This window comes from Tasmannia lanceolata, unplaced genomic scaffold, assembly GCF_043159265.1.
Source record: "Tasmannia lanceolata isolate RefF3 unplaced genomic scaffold, GAP_Taslan_0.1 ptg000019l, whole genome shotgun sequence".
In the NCBI taxonomy this organism is placed as follows: Eukaryota; Viridiplantae; Streptophyta; class Magnoliopsida; order Canellales; family Winteraceae; genus Tasmannia; species Tasmannia lanceolata.
The window spans coordinates 18,228,837-18,243,157 of NW_027518696.1; the positions used below are offsets into that span (position 1 = coordinate 18,228,837).

At 37.4% G+C, this 14,321-nt stretch overlaps 1 protein-coding gene across 3 annotated transcripts in view; it reads right to left on the reverse strand.

Moving 5' to 3' along the window:
- Nucleotides 1-14,321, reverse strand: part of ARP (apurinic endonuclease-redox protein) — a 53,399-nt gene that overhangs the window by 15,525 nt on the left and 23,553 nt on the right. For all 3 annotated transcript variants that reach the window (XM_077361888.1, XM_077361887.1, XM_077361889.1), the window contains exons 8-11: nucleotides 8,490-8,627; nucleotides 8,315-8,362; nucleotides 3,206-3,286; nucleotides 571-730 (exon numbers count right to left, since the gene is read on the reverse strand). In XM_077361888.1, coding sequence (XP_077218003.1) covers nucleotides 571-730; nucleotides 3,206-3,286; nucleotides 8,315-8,362; nucleotides 8,490-8,627 — 427 coding nt within the window. The remainder of the gene's footprint in view (nucleotides 1-570; nucleotides 731-3,205; nucleotides 3,287-8,314; nucleotides 8,363-8,489; nucleotides 8,628-14,321) is intronic.

A 14,321-nucleotide genomic window follows, 5' to 3' on the forward strand; every position in this document is an offset into this window, starting at 1 on the left:
CATATCAAGCAGGCATCAAGACAAACAACCAGAGGATTGAGCATAGGCTAGCCATGAAGAGTCCATGGCTTCTGAGCTTGAAAGAATCAGATGGGCGGGATTAACTCCTCCAGACCAGATTTTGGCCCTTCCATACACGAGATGGGTGTGGGCAGTTAGATGGGAGGTGGAGGTAGTTTGAGGGCAACCATAGGTTGGTAAGGATGGGAGGAATACAACTCACAACAACTATAGAAGGCAATAACGGTTAACAGAAACTCGATACAATCTTATCAATAAATTTCCTAAGCAGCATTTATTGCACTTTATGAAATAGACAAAAACTTCATGATTCCAAGCTAAAGGTATGGAGAAAATTTTATTATTTTGAAAGGTTATTAAACTTTATTTTCACAAGGCACTTGTCCAAAATTATCCAACAAATTAGTCCAACTATGAAAGCGTAACTGCAAAGTGAATAAGGGGAACTACAAAATCATGCATTATTTATTGGGCACTATGTCATGCATCAGAAATTGTCATAAATGAGAACAAAGAGCATATTTACCTACCAAAAACAAAAGAAGGTACCTTTATTATTTTTACGTCCACCATGCCTATAACCCCAGTAGGTATAGCCCACTACTCCAGGATGTTGTTGTCTGAAAGTATCCACAAAACCCTTGGACAAAAAATTCGTCTCAAATGATTCTCTTTCTTCATTTGTAAACCCAGCACTTCGGCGGTTTCCCTATGTCAATTACAAAGTATCAGTGTGAAGTATAGCCAAATTTGTACTGTAAGGGAGATAATTGCTAGAATTTAGAAAATATAACATTATTTTTACAAGCTAAAATCTCCATGCTAACAATTGGAACTCAAAGATTCTATGCTTTTTTAACATGTAGCCCATAGTTGAATATGTTATATTTTCAGCTAGCAAATCTCCGTTAGGACAAATTCTGAACATCCAATAAAAGCGTAAAGCCTAATTTCTTGACCAAACAAATCATCATTATTATAATGCGCACAAAACATGATCGGCTTATATTACGCGTATATTATGTCACGTCATCAATGAAATTCAAAGAGGTAGCCCTTTCACTCTGAGCTTTCATCTCGTCATTAGCTACTATATAAAGGAAGGAGGACTTGAAAGCAACCGTCTTATTTAAGCCTCACTTTCATGCACATTTAAGCAATTCTAATCGTTATATGCCACTCCGCAGCAAGGTCAAGCCTCAAGCGAAGGCCGGTAAGCAAAGGCATCCAAGCCGAAAGCAAGACACATGAGAGGGAAGCCTATCCAATATCAACTAGATAACTCCCAAACGTCTTCCCACAACAGGTATGGGACTGACCTATTCTTTCACATCACCTCATCATTGCCGCTTGTTCCCTGTTCTGACTCTAACTGGGCAGGATGTAGAGATATGTGGCACTCTACATCCTTGCTAATAGGGCTTTTGTGTCTTTCTTGGGTATTCCTTGATCTCGTGGAAGAGCAAGAAACAGGACACAGTTGCCAAATCTAGCACATAAGCCGAAGTTAGAACACCAAAGGGTGTTTTCTACGAGGAAGGAAAGCCCTCAGGCACCGATGGACCAACACATACAATTTTGATTAATTAGGCATCGCTAAAAAAAGAATAAGTTGATCAAAACTTAAATCTGCTCCAACTGTTGATGGAAGGGAATTTGGGTTTTGAATGGGCTACGAGTATGGTTAGCGTTGCGAAGTTACGGTTGAGAATTGATTGGATGGTAGAGCTAGGGATTCCTAATGGTTGAGTGATGGAGCTAGGGTTTTGGACTGGAAACAAGATCCTAGATGCAAAGACTCTGATAGAAGTGAAGCCAATAAGTCTAAGGCCTCAAATACCATGGTGGAAGGGAGAGTTAAGAGTTAAGAGAAATGAGATAAGGTTTTGAATTTTTGAACATACCTCTTCTGGATCGTGATCATCTTTGCCTTGATACCATGTTGATCTAACAATAAATCATCTCCATTCAATTTGTAAGGAGGAAATTGGAAACAAAATTAAAGGAGAGAGAAAGAGAAGCAAGAAAGGAAAAGAGAGTAAATTGTGGAGGTTGAAATCCAACAACATGACCTCCATGCTTTATATAGTCAAAGTTCAATTATTAACAATCTATGCCATATCGGTAAAAAAAAAAAAATCTATGCCATAGGGGCATCCATGATGGTCCCCTCCTGATAATGTAAAAATAAACATAAGTAAAGGAATTTCATTGAAACAAAACAGTGATATAAATCTACCTTAAACTAAATGAACTCTTTTAACAGCATATACGGTGTAAGGTGTGGCATGCATGCCGATTGTTGATAACGTTCTACTTTTATTGTTCTAACGTTTTTATAATATGAAAATAAGAACTAGATTTCATTGTGAAACGCCTATTGTCGTAATATTTATACCCATATGTAGGATTATAAATTTTCGATCCTTAAATCGAAAATTCAGGCACTAGAAATAAAAATCAGCACTTACGCACCTGATTTTATAGTCCCCCAGCAGAATTCATATATGACTCACCCAACTTGTTCATAACAAGGGTGATTCTTACTAACAAAAAGAATATCTAAAATGATTTTATTATAAACCAGATGAGTTTTTCACTTTTTCTTAATGAATGTGTTGGCATACAAATATTCCAGGCCAATCTATTAGTTTTCAAATCAAGATTTCAACTATATCGCATGCTGAAGTAAGAAAAGTTTATTACTGCAAATAGTTCCCAATGCCTTGAATATTTTTAGAAAGCAAATTTCTAATGTGTTGCTTAACACGTATATCTGCAAACTGTTAAAGTATAAAAGATTAAATTATGTCATCTACAACAGCTTCAGCTTTTGGAGTAATTGGTTGTTTCACATGGTATCAAAGCATAGGTCCTGAGTTCAAACCTCCTTGATATTAAAAATCCACATGTAATGGCCAACCCAAAAGAGGAGCTACATGTGCCACGTATAGGTCAACCCTAAAAAAATGGGCCACATGAGGGGGAGTGTTAAAGTATAAAAATTAAATAACGCCATCTCCAACAGCTTCAGCTTTTGGAGAAATCGGTTGCTTCACATAAACTAACAGAAGACTCACTATACCTTCCTAGGGAACTTTCATGAGGCAGACAGCTTAATTTTTCCACACAGAAGACAAATAGTAAGATAGTTCTGAGGGTATCTAGTCTTTTTATCACTTACAGCTGGATTAAAAATGTCTATTTCTTGATGAGCACAGTTCAGATCTCCAGTCAAAATGACAGGTTTGTTTTTTTCCAAATCCTGCACCATGCATGAGGAACAACCATTTTCAGTAACAATGCTAGGAAAAAGCACATTGGCTAATTAACTGGAAAGCAATATGCATAAATCAAACTCTATATATATATATATAGGGAAAATGTTTGTGAGCTAGAGCTCATATAAGATTATATGAGCTAGAGGTCACAAACATAGGGGGCCCACATTGTTTAGATGACCCAAAGCATTCATTTGATAGGAATTAACTGGAAAGCAATATACATAAAATCAATATATAAGGGAAAATGTTTGTGAGCTAGAGCTCATATAAGATTATATGAGCTAGAGGTCCCAAAGATAGGGGGCCCACATTGTTTGGATGATCCAAAACATTCATTTGATAGGCCCTCATATAGATAGGGTCTGCCCAAAAAAACTGCATATATATATATATATATATATGAGAAAACGGTTCCTACACATGTGTAGAGAGTTCTCTACACACAAGCTTAAAATACAGTGGGGGCCCACATTGTTTGGGTGATCCAAGCCATCCATTTTAAAGGCCCTCACATAGATAGGGTGTCTACAAAAAATCAGATCCATAGGATCATCCCAACCCTACGATTTGTGGAGGTAAAATGGATGTCTTTAAACCTTCACAAACTAGTCCATTTTTTGCCTCCACAGTTCGAATGGTTAGGATGATCCTATGGATCTGATTTTTTGTGGACACCCTATCTATGTGAGGGCCTTAAAAATGAATGGTTTGGATCACCCAAATAATGTGGCCCCCACTGTATTTTAAGTTAGTGTGTAGATAACTTATCTACACATATGTGTAGGAACTGTTCTCTCTCTCTCTCTCTCTCTCTCTCTCTCTATATATATATATATATATATATATATATATATATATATATATATATATATATATATATATATATATATATATTTCGAGGAAATAGTTTGTGAGCAGCTGCTCAGATAGCTTATCTGAGTATGGAATTTTAAAACAAGGGTGGGCCCATATTTTGAGGGTGATCCTAAGGAGGGAAAAAATGGGCAGATTTGTGGACAAACAGTATCTGTCCATTTTTCCCTCCACAAATGGACACCCTAAGATGATCAAATGAATGCTTAGGATCACCCCCAAAATGTGGGCCCACCCTTGTTTTAAAATTACATGCTCAGATAACTATCTGCGCAGCTGCTCACAAACTATATATATATATATATAGTCGGCCGACTAGAGAAGCTTCTCTAGTCCGCCGACCAAAAACACAGTGGGCCCATGTTGTTTGGATGATCCAAAGCATTCATTTGATGGGCCCTATCATAGATAGGGTGTGCCCAAAAAATCAGCTCCATAGGATCATCCTAGCCCTTCGATTTGTGGAGGTTAAAAAATGGACAGTGGAGGTTAAAAACACAGTGACCCCACGTTGTTTTGATGATCCAAAGCATTCATTTGATGGGCCCTGACATAGATAGGATGTGCCTAAAAAATCATCTCCATAGGATCATCCTAACCCTTCGATTTATAGAGGTTAAAATGGACGCGTATAAACTCCACAAATCTGTCCATTTTTAACCTCCACAAATCAAAGGTTTAGGATGATCCTATGTAGCTGATTTTTTGGGCACACCCGATCTATGCCAGGGCCTATCAAATGAATGTTTTGGATTATCCAAATAATGTGGGCACACTGTGTTTTTTGATCGGCGGACTAGAGAAGCTTCTCTAGTCGGCCGACTAGAAAAACTTTCCTCATATATATATATATATATATATATATATATATATATATATATAGAGAGAGAGAGAGAGAGAGAGAGAAAACGGTTCCTACACATATGTGTAGAGAGTTCTCTACACACTAGCTTAAAATACAATCGGGGCCCACATTGTTTGGGTGATCCAAGCCATCCATTTTAAAGGCCCTCACATAGATAGGGTGTCTACAAAAAATCAGATTCATAGGATCATCCTAACCCTACGATTTGTGGAGGTAAAATGGATGTCTTTAAACCTTCACAAATTAGTCCAATTTTTGCCTCCACAGTTTGAATGGTTAGGATGATCCTATGGATCTGATTTTTTGTGGACACCCTATCTATGTGAGGGCCTTAAAAATGAACGGTTTGGATCACCCAAATAATATGGTCCCCACTGTATTTTAAGCTAGTGTGTAGATAACTTATCTACACATGTGTGTAGGAACCGTTTTCTCATATATATATACAGTTTGCTTCACTTTGGGTTCAGATCATTGCAAATTCAAGACATGGTAGTTTGGCCATGTTTCTCTTGGGATCCAATCTAGATAGTGTTCTTTAGATTACTAATATCATTATGTTTATGTTAAGGGGCATGTATGTGATTGAAAAAAAAAAACTTGATGCGTAATTTCTAAGAAAACTAAGTTGACCTATATGCAATAAGTAGAAGAACCCAGATTTCAAATGAAGAAAAAAAACTTGATGTGTAATTTCTAAGAAAACTAAGTTGACCTAAATGCCTCTTTATTTAACACTTGCTCAACAAATTCCCTTCTTTTCTTTCTCTAGATGTTAAGTCGGTAACAGTTTGGTTTTCTGTAGTACAACGGACTAAGAAGGGTAGACGATCTTGTATGTGACCCCAGCAGCCATACATCTGACATCAGCCACAAGTAACCTGTGTTGAATGTACGAACGATATTTGTATCATATTTCTTGTTCATCTGTACTTTTCCTTTTCAACTCAGGACTAGTCATGTAACCAAGGGTATGTTAAATAACTACATCTATAGCATAGACATAACAAAATAAACATTTGCAGAGGAAGCTGCCTCTTGTATTCTTCCACAAAAGCAAGGTTCACTCTCTTCACCATGCTGTGAAACAGGGACACTGAAACCCTACGATTTTTTTTTTTTAAAATATGTAAGGTTTAAAAAACAACCAAAATAGAGTAACACCCCAACAAAATGGGGGAGCAGCAACTCAAACCACCAATCAAAACACCGCCCACCAAAAAAACCAGAAAATACAAAATAAAAAAAACTCTACAAATTAGGCATCCCATGCAAAATCAACAATTTGGGGCTTGTAACACCGTAGTTAGCATAACGATCAGCAGAAGCATTGCCTTCTCTGAGGATATGGGAGTAAGTGCACGCCACCATACTCAACAAATCGAACATCTCACTCAACAAATGTCTAAATCTCCAAAGGGAGCCAACCCCCCCAAATGCAACGAATAGTGCTCGGGGAGTAGCCCTCAATCCAACACTTAGAAACACCAATCTATGAGACCAGCCTGATACCACTCCAAAGCGCATGAATTTCAGCCTCAAAAGCATCATAGCTTTAGCAAGGGCCCACAAAGGAAAGAATAATCTGAGAATTAGAGTCAAAGAAGACTCCCCAACCTCCGCTGAGTGAATCAAGGCATTACTCCTATTAAGAATCTTGCGGCTAACATCAATGTTGAACTTCAACCACCCATCATTTGGGTGGCCAGACGCAGTGTGTGTGTGTGTGTGTGTGTGTGTGTGTGTGAGAGAGAGAGAGAGAGAGAGAGAGAGAGAGAGAGAGAGAGAGAGAGAGAGAGAGAGCTCCGCACTATCCTAAATCCCATCAATCATTATATCTTGAGCAGACACCCCGACATCTGCCAACAAGGCTTCTTATCAGATGTAACATCATTTAATAGGAAGAGAAGGCGACGATCTTATTTATCATGCCAAGCTTCAGGCATCACGACTGACCATTTTTTCTCTAATCACTCAACAAGGCTTCTCATCAGGAGCTAATTCATTGAGAGGCAGAGATGGAGATCCACGTCTTCAAATCACATATAATGGACAAGATTATTGCTCCTAGGCACAATCAGTATGCTTGCTTGTTGGAGGAAAGATTAAGATTGGGATGTTAGCTTTAACGGAAGTGGTCTAGATCTTCTCATTGCTATGAAGAAGAAACTCAATCATGCACCCCACATCCAAATAGTAATTTTGTCTTCTGAAACTTATTTTCTTCCTATAGATTGTATGTTGTGGTAGTTTCTTCATCCAGTATTCCCAAAGCTGTTGTTGAAGCCTTTAGAACTCCAAAAGAGGAAAAAAGCTATGGTAATTGAAGAGCAAGGTCTTCAAAAGAATATTACAAGGGGAGATTTTATATGGTGTCAGCCCTTATAGTCCCTTATTTTTCAAAAAGTACTGTACGGCCCACATGATAGGATGATCCAAACCCTCAATAAGATGGAACGCAATGTAAATAGGTTGTTCCCCAAAAATCATTTCCCTAGGATAATCCCAACCCTCCGATCTATAAAGAATTGCATATTATAGAAACCTCTATAGATCGGAGGGCTAGGATCATCCTATGGAAATGATTTTTGGCGAACAACCTATTTGCGTTGTGTTTTGTCTTATGGACGGTTTGGATCATCCTATGATGTGTTCTGTACAGTACTTTTTGAAAAATAAGGGACTATAAGGGCTTAAGCCATATAAAAACTCAAATAAGGGAGACCATGTGACCCTAATGCTGGAGTTATTTTGGCTTATGCAAGCTCATGTGGTGATGATCACGTGATCGATGCAAAAATTAAAGGCACTGGTTCGGTCACAGATGTTTGGCGACTAGCGGTTGCTCAAGACGCAGCTGGAGGGTGATTCCTTAATTACCACCAACTAGATTAAGAGAGCTTAGCACCCCGTGGAATTATCTTAGCCATCCATCACGAAGGTGTTGCGGTTGAGATTTTATGGATCTTCTTCCACCCAAATTCATACAGAAGGAAACTCGAAGGCAGTTAAATTAACAAACATTGGGGTTCTTTGTAGATGCTTGGTGCGAAATGCCAAAATTGTAAATTTTTTTTTTTTTTTCCCCTTGTTCCCTTCTTTTTGTTTTAATGAGCAACAAATTAACAATTAAATAAGCTCATAAAATAGCTGGAGGAAGAATAAGAAATTTGTATATGGAATAAAATAAACCTAGAATAAAGAAAAGAGCCAGGGTTTGATAGAAATTTTTTACAAAAAAATGTGAAAAGAATAACAATAAAGCACTTACTTTCATGTAATTACTCAAAGAAGAATCCCATTCTCCAACCCTATAAGACTAGAATAAAAGGAAGACCATTAGCCTAGGACAGGTTGTCCTCAAATAAAAAATACTGTAATAAACACATAAATCACTGGAGAAAAAGTAGAATAGGTAAAAGAAGCAAGAACATGTAGTTTAATACCAGTCTTCTCAAACCATCTCCAGAATTAGGAATGTATCCACTGATTAAATAAAATGTATCAAACTCCACTGTCACAAGCCGCCCTTCACTGTCATGATCCAGTATGCCTAGCCCATATTTGACAGAGAGTGGCTTTATCTGTAAGAAGGTTAGGGCTTAATTTTTGCAATCAAATACAAGAAAAGGTTTTATGAATTCGCAAGCTAGTCATACAAGAAAGCAGGATTCATACTATTACAACTTAGAAAGCACATAAACAAGAATCAAGATGTTTTTTTTTTCAAACAATAAAATTTTTATTAAGGCTACTAAAAGTGGCAGTTGGCACAACTATGTTTTAATAAATTTCACCAATTTCTCTTGTATTTTAATATTTAAACAGGTGTCAGACGTTATTACAGTTCCCAAAAAGCACCCAGAAGCCAATTAAAACAGAAAAGACAAGCTGAGTTTGTGCAATTATTAAAAAATTGTAGTGCCAATATCAGTAACCTTTATCAATGAAGGATAAAATTACAGAAAAAGGCTGACATTAAACATCCCTAAAAAGACAAAATTAAACCTTAGAAATCAGGCATCCAAGTACATATTTCTAAAACACTATATCCTATCCCACGTTTAGCCAATGTCCATCCTAGAGTTATCTTCATGATGGATATTTGGGAAGGAAACCTCAATACATACCGGAAAAGAACTAAAGTTGGGGCTCTAATAATTAAAGCTCCATAAATTAATAATCTCTTATATCTTATTGCTTAGACTAGGAACCAGCATTGCTCCTATTTCTAATACTTAAAAGAGTACCTTCTTAGGAAACAATTGTTCTTCAAACTACATAAAAGTGAACAATAATGTTGTTATGGGCATATAAAGTGTGATGTATGTTACCTCTATTCTATTCTTTAGTGTTGCCCCTCATTAATTGTATTTTAGTCATTGTAACATAAGATGCATATGTTAATAGAACGGAGGGGAGGTGCTTTGTCTTCTTATGCATTTCACTTATAGTTTTCACTTCTCCTTCATCTCTTCATCTTCTTCTACACTACTCTTCGTCATCTACCCAAATCCATTCAAACAAGCAACAACATAAACTTCAATTTTCGTAATGGTTACAAAACCAGTCCAAAGAGGCCTTCTATAGCCATATACTCACCCCCTTTCTTTCTATTTTTAAAGTGACATATTTCATTAATAATCAGATAGCATTCGGGACCAGAAGTCCTAGCCTGCAACACAAAATATTAAGGTGAATTGGCACGGGCATACCCGAGACCAATTCAGAGAGTAATCAAAATATCCAAAATTACAATAGAAACCAAGCATTCCTTTTTTCTCTATTCTGCTGAATGCAGTCTTTACATCTTCTATAACCATTTTAAAACTATCACACCTATCTTTTTGAAACTGCGAATAGGTAAAGAACTCCTAAACAAAAACTCTTAAAACTTCAAGCTGAACGAATCACCAGAAACTACCAAAACCTGCCTCCAAGCTAAGCGAATCATCAGATACTACCGAAACCTGCCTCCAGGAACTCCAAGATGAGGTGAAAAGAGAAGCTTCCAGGAAGATAAAGCGCAACTAAAATATCCAGGCAGGAAAGTCCAAACGAAAGAACAAATCTCTCAAGCTATAGCTATGGAAAAATGACAATTTCTGGATAGTGGCAGACAAATCACAGTGCTATTCAACGATAGAAAACTGAGTTGTACCTCCCTTTTCCAACACTTCTCTGTCTATTCAATTACAGTTTTCTTCTTGCTCTTTTTCCTTTCTCCTTTTTTTTCCTTTTCTCCTTCATGTTCTAGCGATCTCTCGTTTTTCTTTTTTTCCCGGGGCCGGAAGGCCTTTCATTCATGGTTACTACCCTCGGCTCCCTTTTCCTCACCTTTCTTCTCAATACCAACCTTCCTTAATTCTTTCAAATCTCTAATAGCCATTGACCAAAAAAAATTCTTTGTGGCTTCCAAATCATCGTCAAAACCTATTCCGAAAACATCCCCTATAGCCAACAACTCATCCATTTCATCAGAGGGAATGACTCTGTTCTCTTCTGATTCCAGAAAATCTATCAACCTTGAGTCCGCCTCTTGTCTTTCCAGATCCTCTCCCATCCGATTCCGAACCTCCATGCTGACTTCTCGATCCAAGGAATCCCGTGACTCCTGAGTTACATCATCTGAGTAACCCATTAGTTTCTCCAAACGCTCAATCTCTGCCGCTCTAATCTCCTCCCAACACTGACGACAGGCTCTTCGCTCCTCTTCCAATGCTTCCTTAAAAAAAGAAAGTTTATAGATTCTGACAAAAGCCTCTTTTGGGTCGGACTTCCCTGAAACCTTTAGAAGGCTATCCTTGTTGGCCAGTGCATCTTTCTTAAATTGTTTCCATTGCCTCTTCAAGAAACCCATAGAGATTTCCTTAGGCGTAGGACATACTTCTCCCGCCATCGCTTCATCATATTGCAGCGCCCTAAGAAACTGTAAATCATCTATCTCAAATGTGACCGCCTTCCTCTTCCTTGGTGAAGAACCAGTGTCGGTCGACATAGTAGTTGAAGAGGCTTTGAAAGGCTTACCAAAATCTTTGAGGAGGCGACTAAAATTAGAGGCTAAACTAAATTTTCTTGGTTCTTCTTTTCTTCGAGAACCCAAGAGATTTCTTTTAAATAGAGAAAGACCTCCTTTTGTATCTAAAAGATAGTTCTCGGGACACACCCCGCCCCTTCTAGACGACTTTACCTTTTTGAAACGACGAGCCCTTTTTAGAAGGATTGACACGAAACCTATTGATGTGACTATTGAGATCATTCAAGGCTTTTAAATTTCCTTTATTCTTATTGCTCTTAAAAAGTAGGTTTTTAATCTTAACCGCCTTTTCCACTGACAGGGGTTGTAGGTTACAACAGTCAGAAATATCTTTTCTAGAAGCTTTTCCAGCGAAAATACTTGGTTTAGCTTTTAGGGGCTTTTGACACGGTCCTTACCCAGGACTGACCATATACTCACCCTTTGATGACTCTAAAACCTTCCCAAAGTAAGGACTCCCTTTTATGGCTCAAAACCTTCCTAAATGACTCCTTTTTTACGACTCTAAAACCTTAACATCTCTTACTCTTCTTCTACACTACTCTTCTTTATGAAACCTAATCCATTCAAACAAGAAACAACATAAACTTCAATTGTCGTAATGGTTAGAGTCGTTAGACAAGCAATCCAAAGAGTCCTTCTATAGGCCATATACTCACCCTTTGATGACTCTAAAATAAGGACCCTCTTTTATGGCTCAAAACCTTCCTAAATGACTCCTTTTTTATGACTCTAAAACCTTTATAAATGACTCCTTTTTTCGACTCTAAAACTTTCCCAAAGCAATTGCTACTAATCCTATACACTTTCCAACTTTAAAATAGTCATAAACAAGCTAAACTTCTTTCGGAACATAAATAGAAACTTTCCAAAAGTAAACTCTTTCAGGGTAATTACCTTATTGAAAACCATTTTTTCTATCTCATTCAAATTGCATACTGAATCTTTGATGGATGTGTCCTGTTGCTGCAAACCTTGATCAGCAATTGTGGCAACTAAATGTTAAAAACGCCTTTCTACATGGCGATCTACATTAGGAGTTATACATAGAGCAATTACCTACGTAAGTTGTCCAGAAAAGTATGTTGATTACAAAATGTGATCTATGAGATCAGGTTGGTTTGTTATGTTCAACTCTATCGTTAAAAATGTCAATTTTATCTTAGCAATGTGGATCTTTCTGTTTCCGTACGGAGACAAGGGCACCAGATTGTGATTCTTGCAGCACCTGTCAACAATATTGTTGTCACTGGGAATAATCATAAACAGATATGTGCTATAAAAAGATATGATAAGATAATGTGAAAACCAAAGATTTGAGCTGATTATACTACTTCCTTGGGATTGAAGTTGCGTGATCCGCAGTTTAGAACTTTAGATCAGACTGTCTCAAAGGAAATATCTTACAAACCCCTATTCAGAAACAAGAATGCTGGGAGCAAAGCCTAATGATACTCCAATAGACACCACTGCAAAGTTGGTCCAGAACAAAGCGAAATTGTTCTAAGATCCTAGGTGATATTGTTGACTAGTTGGAAAAGCTCATGACTCATCTACCTCATCATTACACGGCCGGATATTTCTTTTCTTGTAAGTGTAGTTAGCCAATTTATGCAAAGATCCACCGTTGATCATTGGGGAGATATTCGGCATATTCTAAGGTATCTTAAGGGAGCACCAGGAAAAAGGAAAAGGACTTGTGTTAAAGAAAAAAATCAGTTAAAGGTGGAAAGTTTTTCAGATGTGGATTAGGAAAGATCATCTTCAAATTGATGATCAATTGCTGGTTATTTTCCCTTAATTGAAGGTAATCTAGTTACTTAACACAATAAGAAATGAGAACTAGTCGTGCAATTCAGTGCAGAGGTAGAGGATCGTGCAATGGCTCACACTACCTATAAGTTAATATGACTAAAGACATTGATGGAAAAATTGGGTTTCAAGGTTCCTCAAAACTGTGTTTCATGAATGGAGCAAATACATTGAAGTTCATTGTCATCTTGTTTATGAAAGAATCATTAGTAAAGTGATAGCTACAACATATGTGACGCAAAATGATCAACTGGCAAACATATTTACAAACGATCATGCATGCATGCAGTCAATATGGAATTATTTGTTCCAGGTTGGGCATAGATGACATCTATGCACTGCTCAAGGGATGGGAAGGGGTTGAAGAGCTTGAGATATAGCTCACTGCCCACTCACAATCATTTTTTGTTTCTTAAGAGTTAGTGCTTGTATATTTATATTGATAGGGCCTATCATAATTTTTTGGGTAGGAAAGTTAGGGTTAGGCAACACCCGTACCAGGCATATTAATAAAAATATCCAGTCATAATTTTTTGGGTAGAAAAGTTGGGGTTAGGCAACACCCCTACCAGGCATATTAATAAAAATATCCAGAATTACAATATTGTACAAACCTATCCATATAATATTAAGCAGATACAGAGTAATAGAAGATAGAGAAGTCGAGACTAGCATAGGGGGAGGAGGTTTTGGAGAGATCTGCAACCCCATTAACTTCTCTCCAAGTATACAAAAATTTTCAAGGGATAAATTCATGATTTGTCAATGATTTTTCTTCATATCAGCCAGTGTTTCAAAATGCGGCTGAAGAAAATGATGTGGCTGAGTACTTGGTTGGCGCAGTCATAATTCGTGAGAGTCAAAGGAGTTTTTATTGACTCAACAGGGTAAAACGCGGAACACGGCAGCAAACGCGGAACACGGCCAAGGTAAAAGGGAGTCGACTCGGGGGAGTTCATGATGACGCAGTGGAGTTTTAAAACTATGATATCAGCAACAACACTAAGGGCCTATAGGGCCCACCATTGGATGGATCTAAGGGCATTCTTGGGAACCTTGTACATTGGGTACTATAAATATAAAAAAATCACAGGAGTGGAAAAAATCACAGGAATCATTTCTTCTTGCTTCTGCATCTTCCTTTCTCCACTTTTCTTTTCAGATAGTATGGATGAAGACTATTGAAGTTTACAGTGATAAAAACCAAAAAGATGCATTGGCCGATTATATCACTTAGTGAATTTCACCATTCAGCTGTATTTGATGGTTTAGTTTTCTGATACTAATCAAGGGTAATCATGCCTTTTATAGTTAAATATATACCATGTTATAAACTAACCAATATTCGTCTAGGACTACAAAGAATTCTTGTTCACATTTTTGGTTCTCAAAGTTGGGGCCTACATCTTCATAGCTTGACCTGCTCTAT